Genomic DNA, 22,436 nt, shown 5'->3' with positions numbered 1-22,436 from the left:
TCTGGCTTTGTGACTCCCTAGCACCAAGTACGTAGTCACACTGCCAACCCAAATGCTTTTAAATGTGTTGCAAATGTTTGCAACTACAAAAAGTTAAACAGCAAAAGCTTACCATGTCTAAATGTATTGGCGTTTTGCCAGTGCTGTTTGCTTTGCTGGTATAGCAGCCAAAATCCTTCATAGCTTGGAGAACTACCACCCTGCACTTGTTAAATATTTTACGGGCTTGCCCTATGTGTTTTTCTTACTTTTTCACTCCTCCCCAACTTCTCCACCCCACCATGCCTGATACTCTTTGATAATTTGGTCCAGTGCATTCCAGAGTCCGAGGTTGTAGACTTGTCTGTTGTGTTTGTTTTAGTGTCCATTTGTGGGTCAGGTGGTCTTTCAGCAAGGGTGAGAGTGGGCAGGAGTGTAGTAGGGCATATTATTTGCTTGTAACCAGAGACTCTACCCCCACACAATGTATGCATTCTTTAAAGTGTTTTAGCTTGATTTTGAACTGCACTGTACCCATACTGTTAAGGCTGACTTAGTAGGATTGTAATTTTGCATGATAAGACACTAGATGGTTCCCTGTTTCTGTAACCTTTGCAGTGTGCCCGTGAGTATCGTTGATAGCCTCTCTAAGTTATATTTCAATCATTCAGCCATGCCATACCATCCCCAGAGTGTCTATAAGTTTACCCTAGTGGTCACTTTAAAGGGGCCAAATGATTTTTCTGAACGTTTCCAATTAGTAGCAGCTTTAATTGTAATTGCAGAACAGTATGGTGCCCCTTTCTGTATCCCACATGGTACCCTATCATAAGTACGAATCATCCAATATTTACATAACAAAGCTTTGCTCTATAGTAATATCAGAGCCATTTTTGTACCATGTTTGGTTGTGTAACAACCTTGACTCTGCCCTAGAAAGCACGGCCCTTTCTTGGTGTAAACGGCTGCCTGCAGCCAATGATGTTCCGGGGGTGGATGGAGGCCACAAACCTTGAAGATGACCAGGACACTTACAAAAGAATCCACTACTGTAGTACTACAGCGCTTAGTCCAATGAGTGCCCCTTTCAACTACTCTGCATCTGAACACCATGAATGGAAGCAGTAGACGATTGGTGCCAGCTCCATTTAAAAATAAACAAGTATTTTGGGCTGAATGGGAAATAATTAGGTATCATAAAGTATCTTTCATGGTACTCTAGAGCAACAGTAGCCTTCCATTTATGAGAAAGATAATTGATTTGTCTGTCCCCTTTGGAGATTAAGCATTGCAGCTTTCCAAGCTATGTGTAAATTCATTTAATCAAGATGCCTTCTTTCTTTTTCTCTAGGATGATGCACGACAGTTGTTTGTGTTGGCTGGAAGTGCAGAAGAGGGAGTGATGACCCCCGAACTGTGTGGAGTTATTTCCCGGTTATGGAACGACAGTGGTGTTCAAGCCTGCTTCTCCCGATCTCGGGAGTATCAGCTAAATGACTCTGCCGCATAGTAAGTACAAGTCAATAGAGGGACTGTTATTAGACTGATTCTGAGCATCAGTTAGGAGGGGTGAGAGTATGTCTTCCCTGCTGAGTCCCTCTAGTTTCCAGCCAATGGTTCAAAGCCCATGGTACTTAACACCTATGCTAACATCTGTGCTTAGTTCATGTTTGTGCTTCAGGTTTTGTGGCTCCTTCATGCATGTGCTTCAGTGCCTTGCAAACTGGCATTTATACTTAGTGTTCATGGCCGGTTCAAGCCTATGTTTTAGGCACCATGAATAGCATTTTTGCTTTCATGCCCATCTATAGTTCATGCAGTGGGTACATGCCTGTGACCCTTCGTGATTGCTTCTGCTGAGCTGATTCAGTGCTTGTGACTTCTTTTCCTTCTTTCTGATAGAAATGCCGAATAGTAGTTTCCTTACCTTATGAATATCCCTAGGCATCTGAATGTATCTGGAAAATTCAAATTCAAAGCAGCTCTCCTGCACGTAACCTGGTGCTGTGCAACTCTGTGTCGTAGCTGTTCCCCTCTGGAACTGACTAACAGAGCAGCACTAAAGCCCCACCCGTGCACATTGATGTTGGTTCCTTTTTTCCCCACACCTTCAGATGCAGTTGCGAAGCTCAGCTCCTTTTTTTTTCACTTGTGAAGAGATTTTTCTCTTTTCCACTCTGCTTGGTATGCCACCCCCTAGGACTACAGGGCTTAGAACCGCCTAGTAAGGACTGTTGCAAACAGATGATTGTGACAGATTCCCATAAGGTTACTGCCTTTGATGCTTAGGGTAATTTCTTGACTCCAAGGGCTATGACCATTGGGCCCAGATGAACCTGAAATCCATCCGAGATCTCGAGGTGAAGCTCTGCATGGAGAAGTACTGGAAGGCTTAGCTCCAAGTTGAAAGCACAGACCCACTTCTGGCGCTGTTCCCGAGGCTGATCTTAAGGTGGAAGTCTTCAGGTAAGTCAAAGAAGAAACATAACAAGTACAAGTGGGGCTCAGTTCCTTCCTTACACCCTCCGGAGAATCAATCCAATGAGGAGTCTATTCCATCCCCTGTCCCAATTCACCCAGAGTTGCTGGGCATATTGGCAACATCGCAGCAAGTCTAAGCATTTTGAGAGGCTATGCTGCGCATTTTTAGCTCACTTCACCCTCTCTGGAACACTCTAGGGTCCCACATATCCACAGGACCCGCAAGTTGGCTTGCCACTGGCGGGTTCACCCTTGGTGTAATCTAGGTCCCTTCAACCCTCTTAGAGTGCCACACCTGCGTATGGCTCAGTGCTCCAACCCATGTCAGCCCCTCGAACATTGATGGGGGCACCAATGCCCATGGGGAACGATCTGCAACCAATTGTGTTGTCTGACTCCTATGCAGCTTTGTCTTGACTTCATCTGCGTCTGATCTGGATGTGCTGCAACCTGTATGTACCCAAAAGATTTCGACACAAATCCAGTATCACGCTGCCACTCACACACATTACACCAACTTTTTGGCTCTTACTCTGGTTAAAGTCAGCCTTACAGACATGACAATAGTGGGGACTGGGGACAAGTTTGCCCGAACATGGTGAAGACGATGGGTACATGAAGATACAGAAGGCCACCGGACTGGATACCTCACCAACATTGTGCTGTCACATATTACCCATCCCCCCTTTACTTCCCTCCACCAACAGAAGAAAGCAATTCTTTCCCAATTTCTGTCAGGAGAGCTGATGTTCCAGCTTTCTACCTCCCTACTGTTGAAGATAAAATGAATGTTTTGTCCTTTAAAGAGGCTTTACATTACATACTGCTGGTCACTTGGGCTAAATGATGCTGTGGGCCCCCAATCACCCAAAAGTAGCCACTCGTCATAGCGCCGCCACATGCAGCCTGGATTTTGCCACCCACATATGTGTCTCAAGAAAGTTTTGTGGTGTAGGTATGCACCAGTAGACATGCATCTACTGGTGAATGCTTACACAACTGAACTTTCCAGGGACCACTCTCCTCTCATTGGAAGTCAAAGTTAGTTAATACTTTTAGCAAGTGTATGTCCTCTTTCGTCAGTCTTGCCTTGAGGTCAGGTAATGCGAGCTGCCTCCTTGGGCATTATACCCATGAACTTTGTGACATGGTGGTTCAGATCTTACTTGCAGTCCCAGCAGACTTAGCCCAGACCATTCTAGTTGGTGTGAATGCAGCTAAATTTGTCATATGCTCAGGCTGGACAACTCAGATTGTTTGTGAAGGGCTATTTGAACTAGTGTGATACTTCGAAGTCACACAACTGAGTTCCATGGGCTTTGCCCAGGACATCCAGATGTCTTTCATATACATGTCATTTGACGGCTTCCGCCTGTTTGACAAAAAGGTGGGCTCAGCTGTAGAATGATGTAAGGAAGCACGAGCTTTGGTACGTTGTCTGGGTCTTCCAGTCCAGTCCAGCAGTCAAGACAGTAATTGCACCCTTTTAGGGGATAGGACAGGAGCAATGCATAATGACAGCACCAGCCTCCACGCTCTCCGCACAGCAGGTTTCTCATCCCTTTCAGGGTTGGGGACGCGTGCCCACCAGACAGTGGTCTGGTCACCAGTAACAGTATGCTCCCAAACTTCCTCTCTTCCAGCAACAACTGCAAAATCCATTTAGTTACCCCCTTAGCCACACAAAGCCATCCATTGGTGGCAGGATCAGCCACTTCCTGCAGGAGTGGCAAAACATCACACCCAACAGTCCTGTAGATTGTGTAATAGGGTTATGCCCTGCTATTCATTCTTAACACACCAGACTTGTCAGCTATGGTGAAACACCTGACTGAGGACCACCTGTCCATATTACACCAGGACATGCAGGCTCTTTCGGCCACAGGAGCATCTGAGAGCATCAGAAGTAGGGACTGGTTGTTATTCCTATTACTATCTGGTTCCTTTCTGTGAATTAAAAATTCAAAGATGCAAATTCAGCGTAATCTACATGGCCCTTGTTTTTTTCTGCTCTGGGTCCTGGAGATAGATGGTGGTGTTGGACCTGGAGGATACTTATTTTCACACCCCCATCCTGCAGACCCAAAGTAGCTGTAGGAAGCCTGCCTGGTGTGTGGTGGACACCTGTGGTGTTGTCACCTTATACAGGTCCAGGCAGCCCCTATTACTGAATGAAGACAGTGTCTAGGAAGTCAGGGCTCCCTAGAGGTAGCTGTGGATGAGCAGCCAAGACTTATCTAGGAGGTGTGTAAAGCACTTTCAATACCACAGCAGTCACACAGCAGCTTATCACACCTGAAAAAAAAGAACTACACAGTGTTACAAAAATAAAGGTACTTAATTATAGTAACACTGAGCTAGATTACTTATAGGCTATCCCCCAAGTGTAATTAAGTACACACTATATATATATGTTCGATGGCATATGTAGCTGCAGATACAAATGCTGTGCACAACCGGCCATCTAGTGTTGGGCTCGGAGTGTTACAAGTTGTTTTTCTTCGATGAAGTCTTTTTCGAGTCACGAGACCGAGGGACTCCTCCCCTTTCGGCTCCATTGCGCATGGACGTCGACTCCATCTTAGATTGTTTTCTTTCTGCCATCGGGTTCGGACGTGTTCCTTTTCGCTCCGTGTTTCGGTTCGGAAAGTTAGTTAAAATCTCGGGAAATTCGACAGTATTGTTTCCGTTCGGTATCGGGTTAGTTACAACAGATAGACAACGAATTTTGAAGCGCTCCGGTGGCCCTTCGGGGTTTTCGATTCCCTTGCGGGGCCTGGTCGGCCCGACCCCGTGCGTCTTCAAGGCTAATGGAACGGACCCCATTCCGCTTCTGCCCCGAATGTCACAACAAGTATCCTTATACAGATCAGCATCTGGTCTGTAATTTGTGTTTGTCTCCAGAACACAAAGAGGATACCTGTGAGGCCTGTCGAGCGTTTCGGTCGAGGAAGACTTTAAGAGACCGAAGAGCAAGAAGACTGCAAATGACGTCGGCGCGACAGGACAACGACACTTGGAGGAAGAGGAAGAAACCTTCTCCATCGCGGATTCGGACTCGGATGAGGTCGATCCCGAACAGACGCCGAAAACCGTCAGTAAGACGTCACAACACAAAACTCACGGAAAAACCGCTAAAGCCCAGAGGACGCCACCGCCAGCAGGCCATGGCTTAACCCGAAAAATAGGTGACCGACCATCGGCACCGAAAAAGGGCATGCATGTGTCGAAGTCATCCGATTCCGGTTGAGATACCGGCACAGAGCAGACTCGACCCAGAGACACCGGGTCAGAGCAATCTCGACACCGAGAGGGCGGCACCGAAATGACTCGGCATCGAGAGATCAGTACGCCGAAAATTTTAAAAGTGTCTTCGGAGCCGAAAAAGACGGCCGAAAAAGTTTCCATACCGAAACATCCGGCCTCGGAACCGAAATAGAGTTCCTACACCGAGGAACAGGACCTGTCCTCACAGATGCAAGGACACAGATTCGGACAGGAACTAGAGGCAGGAGAGCCAGATTACACTCAAAGAAGGCTCCACATTCAAAAGGACACAGGGAAGATCAGTACTCTCCCTCCAATACGAATGAAAAGAAAACGTGCCTTCCAAGAGAAAGACAAGCAGCCACAGGCAAAGGTGGCAAGACAAGTGACTCCGCCACCATCTCCACAATGCTCACCACAACTATCACCAGTAGCCACTCCACCAATGATGCAGTCCCCAACTCATACAGGGATGAGTCAGGATGATCCCGACGCATGGGATCTTTATGATGCTCCTGTATCAGATAACAGTCCCGACTGTTATCCAGCAAGACCGTCACCACCTGAGGACAGCACTGCCTACACACAGGTGGTGTCAAGAGCAGCTGCTTTTCATAATGTCACCCTACACGCAGAACCTATAGAGGATGACTTTCTCTTTAATACACTGTTGTCCACACATAGCCAGTACCAGAGTCTCCCTATGTTACCAGGAATGCTCAAACACTCCAAACAAGTGTTTCAGGAGCCTGTGAAGGGCAGGGCCATAACTCCAAGGGTGGAGAAAAAGTACAAAGCGCCACCAACAGACCCTGTGTACATCAGGCAGCAATTAACACCAGACTCAGTGGTAGTAGGGGCAGCTCGCAAAAGGGCGAACTCGCACACCTCAGGAGATGCCCCACCTCCAGACAAAGAAAGTCGCAAGTTCGACGCAGCAGGGAAAAGGGTTGCGGCACAGGCAGCCAACCAATGGCGCATTGCCAACTCCCAGGCATTGCTGGCGAGATATGATAGGGCTCATTGGGACGAAATGCAACATTTCATAGAACACCTGCCCAAAGAGTTCCAAAAAAGAGCACAACAAGTGGTGGAGGAAGGCCAGAGTATCTCGAACAATCAGATACGTTCAGCAATGGATGCATCCGACACAGCTGCTAGGACTGTAAATACAGCAGTGACCATACGGAGGCACACATGGCTAAGAACATCAGGATTCAAGCCGGAAATACAACAAGAGGTCCTGAATATGCCCTTTAACAGACAGCAGTTGTTTGGGCCGGAGGTGGACACTGCTATCGAAAAACTTAAAAAAGACACAGATACGGCCAAAGCCATGGGCGCACTCTACTCCCCACAGAGCAGAGGCACATTTCGGAAATCACATTTTCGAGGGGGGTTTTGGGGACAAAGCACAGAACCCTCACCCTCACAAACAAGACCCACTTATCAAAGTCAATATCAGTGGGGACGTTTTCGGGGACAATACAGAGGAGGACAGTTCCCAAAGAGTAGAGGGAAGTTCCAGAGTCCCAAAACTCCACAAAATAAACAGTGATTTCAACGTCACAAATCCCCAACACATGACACCAGTGGGGGGAGACTAATCAATTTCTACAACAACTGGGAAGCAATAACAACAGACACGTGGGTCCTAGCCATTATCCAGCATGGTTATTGAATAGAATTTCTGCAATTCCCTCCAAATGTCCCACCGAAAACACACAACATGTCCAAACAACACATGGATCTCTTACAACTGGAGGTCCAAGCGTTGTTGCAAAAAGATGCAATAGAGCTAGTACCAATTCATCAGAAAGGAACAGCAGTTTACTCCCTGTACTTTCTCATACCCAAAAAAGACAAAACTCTCTTAAGACCTATACTAGATCTCAGAACATTAAACATATACATCAAATCAGATCACTTTCACATGGTGACACTGCAAGACGTGATCCCATTGCTCAAACAACAAGACTACATGACAACACTAGACCTCAAGGATGCGTATTTCCATATACCTATACATCCTTCCCACAGATAGTACTTAAGGTTTGTTATCCAAGGGGTACATTACCAGTTCAAAGTGTTGACATTCGGGATAACAACAGCGCCAAGAGTTTTTTACAAAATGCCTGGCAGTAGTGGCAGCTCATATCAGAAGGCAGCAAATACATGTGTTCCTGTACCTAGACGATTGGTTAATCAAAACCAATACGCAAGAACGGTGTTCACAACACACAAAGTATGTCATAGAAACCCTTCACAAGCTAGGTTTCTCACTCAACTACAACAAATCACACCTGCAGCTGTGTCAAATACAACAATACTTAGGAGCAACAATCAACACAACAAAAGGGATTGCCCCTCCAAGTCCACAAAGGGTACAGGCAGTTCAAAACGTAATACAAGCCATGCACCCAAAACAACATGTACAGTTAAATTAGTGATGAAACTACTAGGCATGATGTCCTCATGCATAGCCATTGTCCCAAACGCAAGATTGCACATGCGCCCTTAGAACAGTGCCTAGCATCACAATGGTCACAAGCACAGGGTCAACTTCAAGATCTAGTGTTGATAGACTCCCAAACATACACCTCGCTTCAATGGTGGAACACTATAAATTTAAACAGAGGGCGGCCTTTTCAAGACCCAGTGCCTCAATACGTAATCACAACGGATGGCTCCATGATAGGGTGGGGAGCACACCTCAACCAACACAGCATCCAAGGACAATGGGACACTCAACAGAGACAACTTCACATAAATCACTTAGAACTGCTAGCAGTATTTCTAGCGCTCAAAGCATTTCAACCTATGATAACACACAAACACATTCTTGTCAAAACAGACAACATGACAACAATGTATTATCTGAACAAACAGGGAGGAACACACAAGACACAGTTGTGTCTCTTGGCACAGAAAATATGGCATTGGGCGATTCACAACCACATTCGGCTAATAGCGCAGTTCATACCTGGAATTCAAAACTAGTTAGCAGACAATCTCTCTCGGGATCACCAACAGATCCACGAATGGGAAATTCATCCCCAAATACTAAAGACTTACTTCCAAAGGTGGGGAACACCGCAAATAGACCTATTTGCAACAAAAGAAAACGCAAAATGCCAAAACTTCGCATCCAGGTACCCACAGGCTCACTCTCAGGGCAATGCGTTATGGATTAGTTGGTCAGGGATATTTGCATATGCTTTTCACCCTCTCCCACTCCTTCCATATCTAGTAAACAAATTGAGTCAAACAAACTCATACTAATAGCACCAACTTGGGCACTACAACCTTGGTACACAACACTACTAGACCTCTCAGTAGTGCCCCATATCAAACTACCAAACAGACCAGATCTGTTAACTCAACACAAACAACAGATCAGACACCCAAATCCAGCATCGCTGAATCTAGCAATTTGGCTCCTGAAGTCTTAGAATTCGGACATCTAGACCTTACACAGGATTGTATGGAGGTCATAAAACAAGCTAGAAAACCAACCACAAGACATTGCTATTCAAATAAGTGGAAAAGATTTGTTTATTACTGCCATAATAATCAAATTCAACCATTACACGCATCTGCTAAAGACATCGTAAGCTACCTACTACACTTACAAAAGTCAAAGTTAGCTTTTTCATCCATTGAAATACATCTCACCACAATTTCAGCTTATCTGCAAACTACGCACTCAACTTCATTATTCAGGATCCCAGTCATAAAAGCATTTATGGAGGGTCTGAAAAGAATTATCCCACCAAGAACACCACCAGTTCCTTCGTGGAACCTCAACATTGTCTTAACACGACTTATGGGTCCACCTTTTGAACCCATGCACTCATGTGAGATACAGTACTTAACATGGAAAGTAGCATTTCTGATAGCTATCACATCTCTCAGAAGAGTAAGTGAAATACAAGCATTCACTATACAAGAACCCTTTATTCAGATACATAAACATAAAGTAGTTCTACGAACAAATCCTAAATTCTTACCTAAGGTCATATCACCGTTCCACTTAAATCAAACAGTGGAACTCCCAGTATTCTTTCCAGAACCAGATTCTGTAGCTGAGAGAGCTTACATACATTAGACATTAAAAGGGCACTAATGTACTACATAGATAGAACAAAACAAATTCGCAAAACAAAACAATTGTTTGTTGCATTCCAAAAACCTCATACAGGGAATCCAATATCCAAACAAGGCATTGCCAGATGGATAGTTAAATGTATTCAAACCTGTTATATAAATGCAAAAAGAGAACTGCCTATTACACCAAAGGCACACTCTCAACTAGAAAGAAAGGGGCTACCATGGCCTTTCTAGGAAACATACCAATGACTGAAATCTGTAAGGCAGCCACATGGTCTACGCCTTATACATTTACCAAGCATTACTGCGTGGATGTGTTAACAACACAGCAAGCCACAGTAGGACAAGCAGGATTACGGACTTTATTTCAAACAACTTCAACTCCTACAGGCTGAACCACCGCTTTTGGGGAGATAACTGCTTACTAGTCTATGCACAGCATGTGTATCTGCAGCTACACATGCCATCGAACGGAAAATGTCACTTACCCAGTGTACATCTGTTCGTGGCATGAGACGCTGCAGATTCACATGCACCCTCCCACCTCCCCAGGAGCCTGTAGCAGTTTTAAGTTGAGAAAAAATTAGACTTGTACATTTGTAAATTTGTAAATATATCACTTTAAACACATTATGTACATACATATTTACTCCATTGCATGGGCACTATTACTATATACACAACTCCTACCTCACCCTCTGCGGGGAAAACAATCTAAGATGGAGTTGACGCCCATGCGCAATGGAGCCGAAAGGGGAGGAGTCCATCAGTCTTGTGACTCGAAAAAGACTTCTTAGAAGAAAAACAACTTGTAACACTCCGAGCCCAACACTAGATGGCGGGATGTGCACAGCATGTGAATCTGCAGCGTCTCATGCCACGAACAGATGTACACTGGGTAAGTGACAGTTCGGTTGCATGTGTAGCTGCAGATACACATGTTGTGCATAGTCCGCCGTCTGGTGTTGGGTCGGAGTGTTACAAGTTGTTTTTGTTCGAAGAAGTCTTTTCGAGTCCCGAGACCGAGGGACTCCTCCTCCTTTGTTCCATTGCGCATGGGCGTCGACTCCATTTTAGATTGTTTTTTTTCCGCCATCGGGTTCGGACGTGTTCCTTTTCGCTCCGGGTTTCGGGACGGAAAGATAGTCTTAACTTCGGAAAACTACGTCGGTATTGTTCTCGCTCGGTATCGGGTAAGAATAGAATCGACACCGAATCGTGAAGAGCTCCGGTAGCCCTTCGGGGTAATTTCGATCCCCCGTCGGGGCATGGTCGGCCCGACCGCGTGTAACATCGACACTGATGGAACGGACCCCGTTCCGATTCTGTCCTAAATGCCACAATAAATATCCTTATACAGACCAACATTTGGTCTGTAACTTGTGCCTGTCGCCTGAGCACAAGGAAGAAACGTGTGAGGCCTGTCGTGCGTTTCGGTCCCGAAAAACGCTCCGTGACCGGCGAGCCAGAAGATTGCAGATGGCGTCCACGCCGACAGGACACCGAGAGTTCGAGGGACAAGGAGAAGAAGAGGAAGCCTTCTCCATCCATGAATCTGACTCAGAGGAATTCGACGTCGAAGAAACCGTGAGTAAGACGTCGAAGCAAGCACCACACAAGAAAACAGACAAGGCCCAGGGGACGCCACTGCCAACAGGCCATGGCTCAACCCATAAAGTAGGTGACCGTCCATCGGCACTGAAAAAGGCCGAACTGGTGCCGAGATCGTCCGACTCGGGTCGAGACACAGGCACGCAGCAATCTCGGGACCGAGAAAGTGCTGCCGAAAAAGATCGACGCCGAGACAGCGGAACCGAAGCTGCTCGACGCAGAGACAGCGGCACCGAGGAAGATCGACGCCGAGAAAGCTCGACGCGGAAAAAGAAAAAATTCTCCTCGGAGCCGAAAACAAGCAGAGACACAGTTTCGGTACCAAAACGACCAGCAACCGAACCAACTGCCAGCTCATATACAGAGGAACAATCACTGTCCTCTCAAATGCGCAAACACAGATTTGAAGAAGAGTTACAGACCACTGATGTAGACCACACACAAAAGCGGATCTTCATTCAAAGTGGGACAGGGAAGATCAGCACTCTTCCCCCAATCAGGAGAAAAAGGAGACTCGAGTTCCAAACACAGGAACAAACACCACAAAAAATGGTGAAGAAGGTAACTCCGCCACCCTCTCCTCCACCTGTAACTCACACATCACCGGCACAGACTCCGTCACATTCACCGGCTCATACCACCATGAGCCAAGACGACCAGGATGCTTGGGACCTATACGACGCCCCAGTATCAGACAATAGTCCTGAGTCGTACCCTACCAAGCCCTCACCACCTGAGGACAGCACAGCGTATGCACAGGTGGTAGCTAGGGCAGCAGAATTCCATAACATGTCGTTACACGCAGAACCTGTCGAGGATGACTTCCTTTTCAACACCCTCTCCTCCACCCATAGCTCCTACCAAAGCCTACCTATGCTTCCAGGAATGCTAAGGCACGCAAAGCAGATCTTCAAAGAACCTGTCAAAAGTAGAGCGATTACTCCAAGGGTGGAGAAAAAATATAAAGCACTGCCCACGGACCCTGCTTTTATCACCTCATAACTGCCACCAGATTCAGTCGTGGTAGGGTCAGCTCGCAAGAGAGCCAACTCGCACACATCAGGCGATGCACCACCTCCAGATAAAGAGAGCCGCAAGTTCGACGCAGCTGGGAAAAGGGTCGCAGTACAAGCTGCAAACCAGTGGCGCATCGCGAACTCTCAGGCGCTCCTAGCGCGATATGATAGAGCCCATTGGAACGAGATGCAGCATCTCATCGAGCATCTACCCAAAGAATTTCAAAAACGGGCAAAACAAGTGGTTGAGGAGGGACAAAACATCTCCAATAACCAAATACGCTCCTCTATGGACGCAGCGGACACAGCGGCAAGAACAATAAATACAGCAGTAACCATAAGAAGGCACGCATAGTTGCGCACATCTGGCTTTAAACCGGAAATACAGCAAGCGGTGCTTAATATGCCGTTCAATGCACAAAAATTGTTTGGACCCGAAGTGGACACGGCAATTGAGAAATTGAAAAAGGACACGGACACAGCCAAGGCCATGGGCGCACTCTATTCCCAGCAGGGCAGAGGCATTTTCGGCACCTTCCGCAAAACAACCTTCAGAGGGGGGTTTCGGGGTCAAGCCACACAAGCCAGCACCTCACAATCTACACCGTCTACCTACCAGGGACAGTACCAAAGGGGAGGCTTTCGGGGCCAGTATAGAGGAGGACAATTCCCTAGAAACCGGGGAAAATTTCAAAGTACAAAACAAACAGTGACTCACAAGTCACTCAACCCCTTCACACAACATCAGTGGGGGGAAGACTAAGTCAGTTTTACAAATCTTGGGAGGAGATAACAACAGACACTTGGGTCTTAGCAATTATCCGACATGGTTATTGCATAGAATTTCTCCAACTCCCTCCAAATGTCCCACCAAAAACACAGAATATGTCAAAACAGCATTTAGACCTTCTAGAACTAGAAGTTCAAGCATTACTGCTAAAGGACGCAATAGAATTGGTACCATGTACACAAATAAACACAGGAGTTTACTCACTGTACTTTCTAATACCAAAAAAGGACAAAACACTGAGACCAATCCTAGATCTCAGAACACTAAACACCAACATCAAATCAGAACACTTTCACATGGTCACGCTACAAGACGTGTTACCACTGCTAAAGCAACAAGACTACATGACAACCTTAGATCTAAAGGACGCATATTTCCATATACCGATACATCCCTCGCACAGGAAATACCTAAGGTTCGTATTCAAGGGAATACATTACCAATTCAAAGTGTTGCCGTTCGGTATCACAACCGCACCAAGAGTATTTACAAAATGCCTAGCAGTAGTAGCTGCACACATCAGAAGGCAGCATATACACGTATTCCCGTACCTAGACGATTGGCTAATCAAGACCAACTCCCTCACAAAGTGTTCACACCACACAGATTATGTCATACAAACCCTCTACAAACTCGGTTTCTCCATCAACTATACAAAATCTCACATTCTGCCGTGCAAAACACAGCAATACTTAGGAGCGAAAATCAACACAACAAAGGGAATAGCCACTCCAAGTCCACAAAGGGTTAAAAAATTTCACAAGGTTATACAAGCCATGTATCCAACACAAAACATACAGGCAAAGACGGTATTAAAACTCCTAGGCATGATGTCCTCATGCATAGCCATTGTCCCAAACGCAAGACTGCACATGAGGCCCTTAAAACAGTGCCTAGCATCACAGTGGTCACATGCACAGGGTCACCTTCTAGATCTGGTGTTGATAGACCGCCAAACATACATCTCGCTTCTATGGTGGAACAGTATAAATTTAAACAAAGGGCGGCCTTTCCAAGACCCAGTGCCACAATACGTGATAACAACAGATGCTTCCATGACAGGGTGGGGAGCACACCTCAATCAACACAGCATCCAAGGACAATGGGACGTACATCAAACAAAGCTGCATATAAATCACCTCGAATTGTTAGCAGTATTCCTAGTGTTGAAAGCATTTCAACCCATCATAACCCACAAATACATTCTTGTCAAAATAGACAACATGACAACAATGTATTATCTAAACAATCGGGGGAACACAGTCGACACAGCTGTGCCTCCTGGCACAAAAGATATGGCAATGGGCAATTCACAACCACATTCGCCTAATAGCACAATTTATTCCAGGGATCCAAAATCAACTAGCAGACAATCTCTCGCGAGATCACCAACAGGTCCACGAATGGGAGATTCACCCCCAAATTCTAAACACTTACTTCAAAATTTGGGGGACACCTCAAATAGACCTATTTGCAACAAAGGAGAACGCAAAATGCCAAAACTTCGCATCCAGGTACCCACACAGGCAGTCTCAAGGCAATGCTCTATGGATGAACTGGTCAGGGATATTTGCGTACGCTTTTCCCCCTCTCCCTCTCCTTCCATATCTAGTAAACAAATTGAGTCAAAACAAACTCAAACTCATACTAATAGCACCAACATGGGCAAGACAACCTTGGTACACAACACTACTAGACCTGTCAGTAGTACCCCATGTCAGGTTGCCCAACAGACCAGATCTGTTAACACAACACAAACAACAGATCAGGCATCCAAACCCAGCATCGCTGAATCTAGCAATCTGGCTCCTGAGATCCTAGAATTCGGACATTTAAACCTCACCCAAGAATGTATGGAAGTCATAAAACAAGCTAGAAGACCATCCACTAGACACTGCTATGCAAGCAAATGGAAAAGATTTGTTTGCTACTGCCATAATAATCAAGTTAAACCATTACATGCATCTCCAAAGGATATAGTGGGATACTTGCTACATTTACAAAAATCAAATCTAGCCTTCTCTTCCATAAAGATACACCTCACAGCAATATCTGCATACCTGCAAATTACCCATTCAACTTCACTATTTAGGATACCTGTCATTAAAGCGTTTATGGAAGGCCTGTAAAGAATTATACCACCAAGAACACCACCTGTTCCTTCATGGAACCTCAACATCGTCTTAACAAGACTCATGGGCCCACCTTTTGAACCCATGCACTCTTGCGAAATGCAATTCTTAACATGGAAGGTTGCATTTCTCATTGCCATCACATCTCTAAGAAGAGTAAGTGAAATTCAGGCGTTTACTATACAAGAACCTTTTATTCAAATACACAAAAATAAGGTAGTCCTAAGAACCAATCCAAAATTTTTACCAAAAGTTAATTTCACCGTTCCACTTAAATCAAACGGTAGAACTACCAGTGTTCTTCCCACAGCCAGACTCAGTAGCTGAAAGGGCACTACATACATTAGACATCAGAAGAGCACTAATGTACTACATTGACAGAACAAAAGAAATTAGGAAAACAAAACAACTGTTTATTGCATTTCAAAAACCTCATACAGGAAACCCAATATCAAAACAGGGTATAGCCAGATGGATAGTTAAGTGCATCCAAACCTGCTACCTTAAAGCAAAGAGAGAATTGCCCATTACACCAAGGGCACATTCAACCAGAAAGAAAGGCGCTACCATGGCCTTCCTAGGAAACATTCCAATGAACGAGATATGTAAGGCAGCCACATGGTCTACGCCTCACACATTTACTAAGCACTACTGTGTAGACGTGCTATCCACACAACAAGCCACAGTAGGTCAAGCCGTACTAAGAACTTTATTTCAGACTACTTCCACTCCTACAGGCTGAGCCACCGCTTTTGGGGAGATAACTGCTTACTAGTCTATGCACAACATGTGTATCTGCAGCTACACATGCCACCGAACGGAAAATGTCACTTACCCAGTGTACATCTGTTCGTGGCATTAGTCGCTGCAGATTCACATGTGCCCACCCGCCTCCCCGGGAGCCTGTAGCCGTTTGGAAGTTATCTTCAACATTTGTACATTTGTAAATATATTACTTAAACCTTAGTTGGTACATACTTATTCATTCCATTGCATGGGCACTATTACTAACATACACAACTCCTACCTCACCCTCTGCGGGGAAAACAATCTAACATGGAGTCGACGCCCATGCGCAATGGAACAAAGTAGGAGGAGTCCCTCGGTCTCGGGACTCGAAAAGACTTCTTCGAACAAAAACAACTTGTAACACTCCGACCCAACACCAGACGGCGGACTATGCACAACATGTGAATCTGCAGCGACTAATGCCACGAACAGATGTACACTGGGTAAGTGACATTTTCCTTTTCCATATATATATGGGCTCGGAGTGTTACAAGTTGTTTTTCTTCGAAGAAGTCTTTTCGAGTCACGAGACCGAGGGGCTCCTCCCTTTCGGCTCCATTGCGCATGGGCGTCGACTCCATCTTAGATTGTTTTCTTTCCGCCATCGGGTTCAGACGTGTTCCTCTTCACTCCGTATTTCGATTCGGGAAAGTTAGCTAGTTATCGGAAAATTTGACGGTATTGTTCGCGCTCGGTACCGGTTTAGTGTTAGCACATCGACACCGAAACAAATAAGCGCTCCGGCGGCCCTTCGGCGGGGCCTGGTCAGCACGACCACGTCCATCTTCAAACCACATGGACCGGACCCCCTTCCGTTTCTGCCCCAATTGCCATGCAAAGTATCCTTATACAGACCAACACTTGGTCTGTAATCTGTGTCTCTCTCCGGAACACAGGGAGGATACTTGCGAGGCCTGCCGGGCTTTTCGATCGAAGAAGACCCTACGCGATCGAAGAGCTAGAATACTCCAGATGGCGTCGACACCGGCCGAGCAGATCGACATCGAGGAAGAAGAGAGATTCTCCATTCGAGATTCTGACTCGGACGAGTCCAAAAGAGAGCAGCCGAAGACGCAGCAACAAACTGTGAGTAAATCAGCCCCGGCAAAGACTCGCTCGAAAATAATAAAGGCCAAGGGGATGCCACCACCAACAGGCCATGGTTTAACCCGAAAACACGGTGACCAAATAAATCCGACTCCGGTCGAGATACCGGCTCCGAAACATCTCGACACCGAGAGTTCGACACCCCTAAAATCAAGAAGGTTTCTTCGGAGCCGAAAAAGACTGTACAAAAAACTTCGGTGCCGAAACATGCAGCCTCGGAGCCGAAAGCAGGCTCCTATACAGAAGAGCAAGGCCTTTCAAGTCAATTGCAAGGGCACAGATTTGAGCAAGAACTGGGCATGGCAGAGCCAGACCATACCCAGAGGTGGCTGCACGTACAGAAGGACACGGGAAAATCCAAATTCTTCCTCCAATAAAGATCAAGCGAAAGCTAGCATTCCAAGAGGAAACGCAGCCAAGGGCAAAGGTGGAAAAAGACAAAACACCACCAAGGTTCTCGCCACAGCAGTCACCATTGTATTTGCCACACCTGTCTCCGGTAGCAACACTCCCGATGCAGTCGCCAACACACACGGGGATGACACAAGATGACCCAGATGCATTGGACTTATATGATACACCGGTCTCAGACAGTAGTCCCGATTGCTACCCGGCAGGGCAGTCACCACCTGAGGACAGCACTGCATATATGCAGGTGGTTTCAAGGGCAGCTACATTCCATAATGTAGCGATGCATGCAGAGCCCATAGAAGACGATTTTTTGTTTAACACATTGGCATCCACTCACAGCTCATACCAAAGTTTGCCAATGCTACCAGGCATGTTAAAACACGCCAAACAAGTATTTCAGGACCCAGTGAAAGGCAGAGCCATCATTCCTAGGGTGGAGAAGAAATATAAACCTCCCCCAACGGACCCTGTGTTTATAACACAGCAACTAACTCCAGATTCAGTGGTAGTGGGAGCAGCCCGAAAGAGGGCCAACTCACAATCCTCAGGCGACGCACCACCGCCCGACAAGGAAAGTCGGAAATTTGACGCAGCAGGCAAAAGGGTAGCAGCACAGGCAGCAAACCAATGGCGAATTGCCAATTCTCAGGCTTTATTGGCTCGCTACGACAGGGCATATTGGGACGAGATGCAACATATCATCCAGCACTTGCCCAAGGAGTACCAAAAACGTGCCCAACAGGTTGTTGAGGAAGGACAAACGATCTCAAACAACCAAATAAGGTCTGCAATGGACTCTGCAGACACAGCAGCAAGGACAGTGAACACTGCGGTAACCATTCGTAGGCACGCATGGTTACGGAGCTCGGGTTTCAAACCAGAAATCCAGCAAGCTGTGCTAAATATGCCGTTCAACCAAGAACAGTTGTTTGGGCCGGAGATGGATACGGCAATAGAAAAACTCAAAAAGGACACAGACACGGCCAAAGCCATGGGCGTGCTCTACTCCCCGCAAAGCAGAGGCACTTTTAGAAAGCCGCACTTTAGAGGGGGGTTTCATTCCCAAACCACAGAGCCTTCCACCTCACAAGTCAGACCCACATATCAGGGCCAGTATCAAAGAGGAGGTTTTCGAGGCACATACAGGGGTGGACAATTCCCAAAGGCAAGAGGGAAATTCCAGAGCCCAAAAACCCCTCAAACCAAACAGTGACTTCAATGTCACAAACCCACTCCACTCAACACCAGTGGGGGGGAGACTTACCGCACACTACCACAACTGGGAAAACATAACTACGGCCGCATGGGTCCTAGCCATTATCCAGCATGGTTATTGCATAGAATTCATACAGTTTCCACCAGATGTGCCACCAAGAGCACACAACATGTCCAAACAACACCTAGACCTGTTACAATTAGAAGTCCAAGCATTGTTACAAAAACAAGCAATATAACTGGTACCCAACCATCAAAAAGTAACAGGGGTCTATTCCCTGTATTTCCTGATTCCAAAGAAAGACCAAACGCTGAGACCCATATTAGACCTCAGAACACTGAATCTTTACATCAGATCAGATCACTTTCACATGGTAACACTTCAAGACTGTTATTCCCTTGCTCAAAAAACAAGACTACATGTCAACATTGGATCTGAAGGATGCATATTTTCACATACCCATCCATCCTCCCCACAGGAAATAATTAAGGTTTGTAATCCAAGGCATACATTACCAATTCAAGGTGTTACCATTCGGGATAACAACAGCCCCAAGGGTATTCACAAAATGCCTTGCAGTAGTAGCCGCTCCCATCAGGAGGCAACACATGCACGTATTCCCTTACTTGGTCGATTGGTTAATAAAAACCAGCACTCAGCAACAGTGTCTTCTACACACACAATACGTGATAGAAACTCTACACAAACTAGGGTTCTCTATAAATGACCAAAAATCACATCTACAACCATCCCAAATACAACAATACTTGGGAGCCACACTCAATACACAGAAGGCTATTGTCTCCCCAAGTCCACAAAGGGTACAGGCATTCCGCAATACAATATTAAACATACAGCCAAACCAACACTACCAAGTGAGGTTTGTAATGAAACTGATGTCCTCATGCATAGCCATCAGCATTCATTTATCCTCCTCTCTTCTCTTTTCCCTAGGGTGGGAGAGAGACTCCTTTGGACTTGAAAGGGCAGTAAGCTTTACATAGTGTTCCAGAGAACCTCAGGTGGACGATCAGCTCTTTGTGTTGTTCTCAGAGGCAAAGGTCAAGGCTGCGCAAAAATGTACCATCTCCCGATGGATTGTTCTCTGCTTAAAGATCTGCTATGCACTGGCTATAAAACAGCCGCCAGAAGGGATTGCAGAGTCGTTCCACTAGAGCTGCTACTACTAAGTTGCCATTTGGAGTGCCTGTCCTGAATATTTGTCAGGGCGCTACGGTGGGCATTGATGCATACATTCATTAATCACTACTACCTCAACAGTCGGGTCAACTGAGTAGTATTTTGCGCTGTCGGCCTTGGTGGACTTTTTGATCTGACTCAGGTCATGGACCCACCAAGTGGGGAGATGCTTCTTTAGTATTGACTAATCAGGAAAGGAACTTGCGGTTATAATTAGAACAAGTCACTACCTTTGGTAAAATATCTTTCTGGTGGATATGCTGCCTAACTGCACATCCCCCATTGACCCTTCCAATGAGCTTTTATCTCCCTCCTGAGGTTGTTGATGTCACCTTAGTGGCCAGGCTCCTGTCTGCTCTATCTGTCTTTTTTACATTTCCTGGACGAGCTGTCCTTGTTTAAATCACCAGTTATGATGCTTTTTATAAAGGGTTTTGCAGAATGTTTCTATCTGATAGAGACATCTAGTTGCTCATTCTTTTCCTTAGAATTTTCCCCAGGCGTCAGTCTGGATCTGGAGATTTTTCTAGAGCAGTACCCCTGCTTGCCGTTGGGTGGCATCGATTTGTTCCATCGCCGGTGTCGCCCATGCTGAATATGACATCGCAGGTTCTATATTGGCACCGCCCTGGCACGCTGATGTCGGTTCTTTTTTTTCCACGCCAGCTAGCGCTGATCTGAAGTAAGAGCTTCTTCTTCAATCACTTTTTGACTGGTCTTGTTTTTAGTTTTGTTGATGCTTTTTTGAGTGTTTCTACTCCTAGTGCGTCAAGGAATGTCTTCTCGTAAGATCCGCTTCAAGCCCTGTGGATCCTGCCATCGGGTGATGTCCATGACAGATCTGCACCTCGTGTGCATTTGATATGTGGAGCGCAACCACAACCCAAAGTTGTGCTCCAAGTGCTAGGCCATGAATCCTGAGGCTTTGAGGGACCGGTCCCTAAAGCTGATGGTAGCCTGGTGCTTGGCTCCACATAAGTCCCGATCTTGGTTGAGAGGAAGGTCTCTGGATTGGTTGCGGAGCCCCTGTCCCCCCTCACTTCTCTCCGCCCCCTTAACCCCCCTTCCCTCCCACACAACCGATCTTCTTCGTCCCACTCCAGTTTCCCGGGATATTCGGGTAAGTGGAGGCATAAGAAGAAGTCGAAGGTGAAACGTTCTTCAACTTCACCCCATCTGTCGCTGACGAGGTAGCAGGAGCATCTTCGATCGAGGCGTCCATCTACAGAGGCTGCATCTGGGCTGACTTTGCGTTTCCCTTAGTTTCCGGGAGCCCAGCTTAGAATTTTATGAGGCCATGCGCCTCATTCTTGGGCAATTCAACTCCGGCGTGCCTTTGGGGCCCATGGATTCAGAAGGGCCCCCTCTGTGTTCCGCGCTGACCGCTTAAGCCTTGTCACAGAGGAGCACCCAAGGATCCATTCATGGATCCGAATTGAGGACAGTTGTACCACTTCGACCTTTCCCGGCGCCGGTTCTGACGTCAACACTCCCTGCGCCTCCTGTGGTCCTGGGCGGCTCTGCCTCCATCCTCATTGCTGACTCCGACACAGTCAAATTACACCAACTCTGGCGCCAGCCCGAGTTGGCCTCTTGTGTCGGATCCTGAGCCTTTTTAGTATGGGCTAGGGTAGAGTGAGGAAGGGGAGGGATTGCTGGACCTTTTAGAATACCAGCTCCAAGATTCCATGGACTGGCTTGCGTACCTTGGTGAAGCCTGTGTACTGGATGCCTCCCCAGACACCGGCATGCTCTCTCTCCCTACCATGGCTGCAGAGGAGGGTGCATCATATTCAGTGTGGTGGTGCAGAGAGCAATCGAGGTCCTGGACCTTGAGCTGTCTTCAGTGGCAGTCAGGACTAACCTCCTGACAGAAGTGCTTCAGCCTGGGGCTTTATCATCTGAAACCCTGCAGTTCTTTAATGAAGCTCTTACGTATGTTCTTCTAGGTACTTGGTTCAAACCCACCACAGGGGCTCCTGTGAACTGGGCTATTGCCCGCCACCATAGCCCTGCGCAGAGCGACCCAGGTTTCCTGACGCAACACCCCACCACCAGCCTAGCATTGTGGTCCATGAACACCGCATGCTCTTTGGGCTGTTATTCCCCCACACTGTGGGACTTGTCTGTGCACCATGGCACAAATTTCTTTCAACAATAGGCGTATACCGTTTTGGTGGAAGGACGCCTGGCTACCAAGATAATGTTACAGACTTCAAGAGGAAGGCCAAAAGCTGTCAATTGCGGCCCTTGAATCTCTATGCAAGAAGGTGGAGACTGGACAAAAATCGGGTGGAGAACCCTCCCCTGCTGTTGCAATAAAAGAT

At 46.6% G+C, this 22,436-nt stretch overlaps 1 protein-coding gene across 1 annotated transcript in view; it reads left to right on the top strand.

The window, feature by feature from the left end:
* Nucleotides 1-22,436, top strand: part of GNAI3 (G protein subunit alpha i3) — a 184,730-nt gene that overhangs the window by 119,280 nt on the left and 43,014 nt on the right. Inside the window, exon 4 of the mRNA XM_069238359.1 lies at nt 1,331-1,488. Within this exon, the coding sequence (XP_069094460.1) occupies nt 1,331-1,488 (158 nt within the window). The remainder of the gene's footprint in view (nt 1-1,330; nt 1,489-22,436) is intronic.

The sequence above is a fragment of the Pleurodeles waltl genome, chromosome 6 (assembly GCF_031143425.1).
Source record: "Pleurodeles waltl isolate 20211129_DDA chromosome 6, aPleWal1.hap1.20221129, whole genome shotgun sequence".
Lineage (NCBI taxonomy): Eukaryota > Metazoa > Chordata > Amphibia > Caudata > Salamandridae > Pleurodeles > Pleurodeles waltl.
This window is presented reverse-complemented; position numbering and strand designations above follow the sequence as displayed.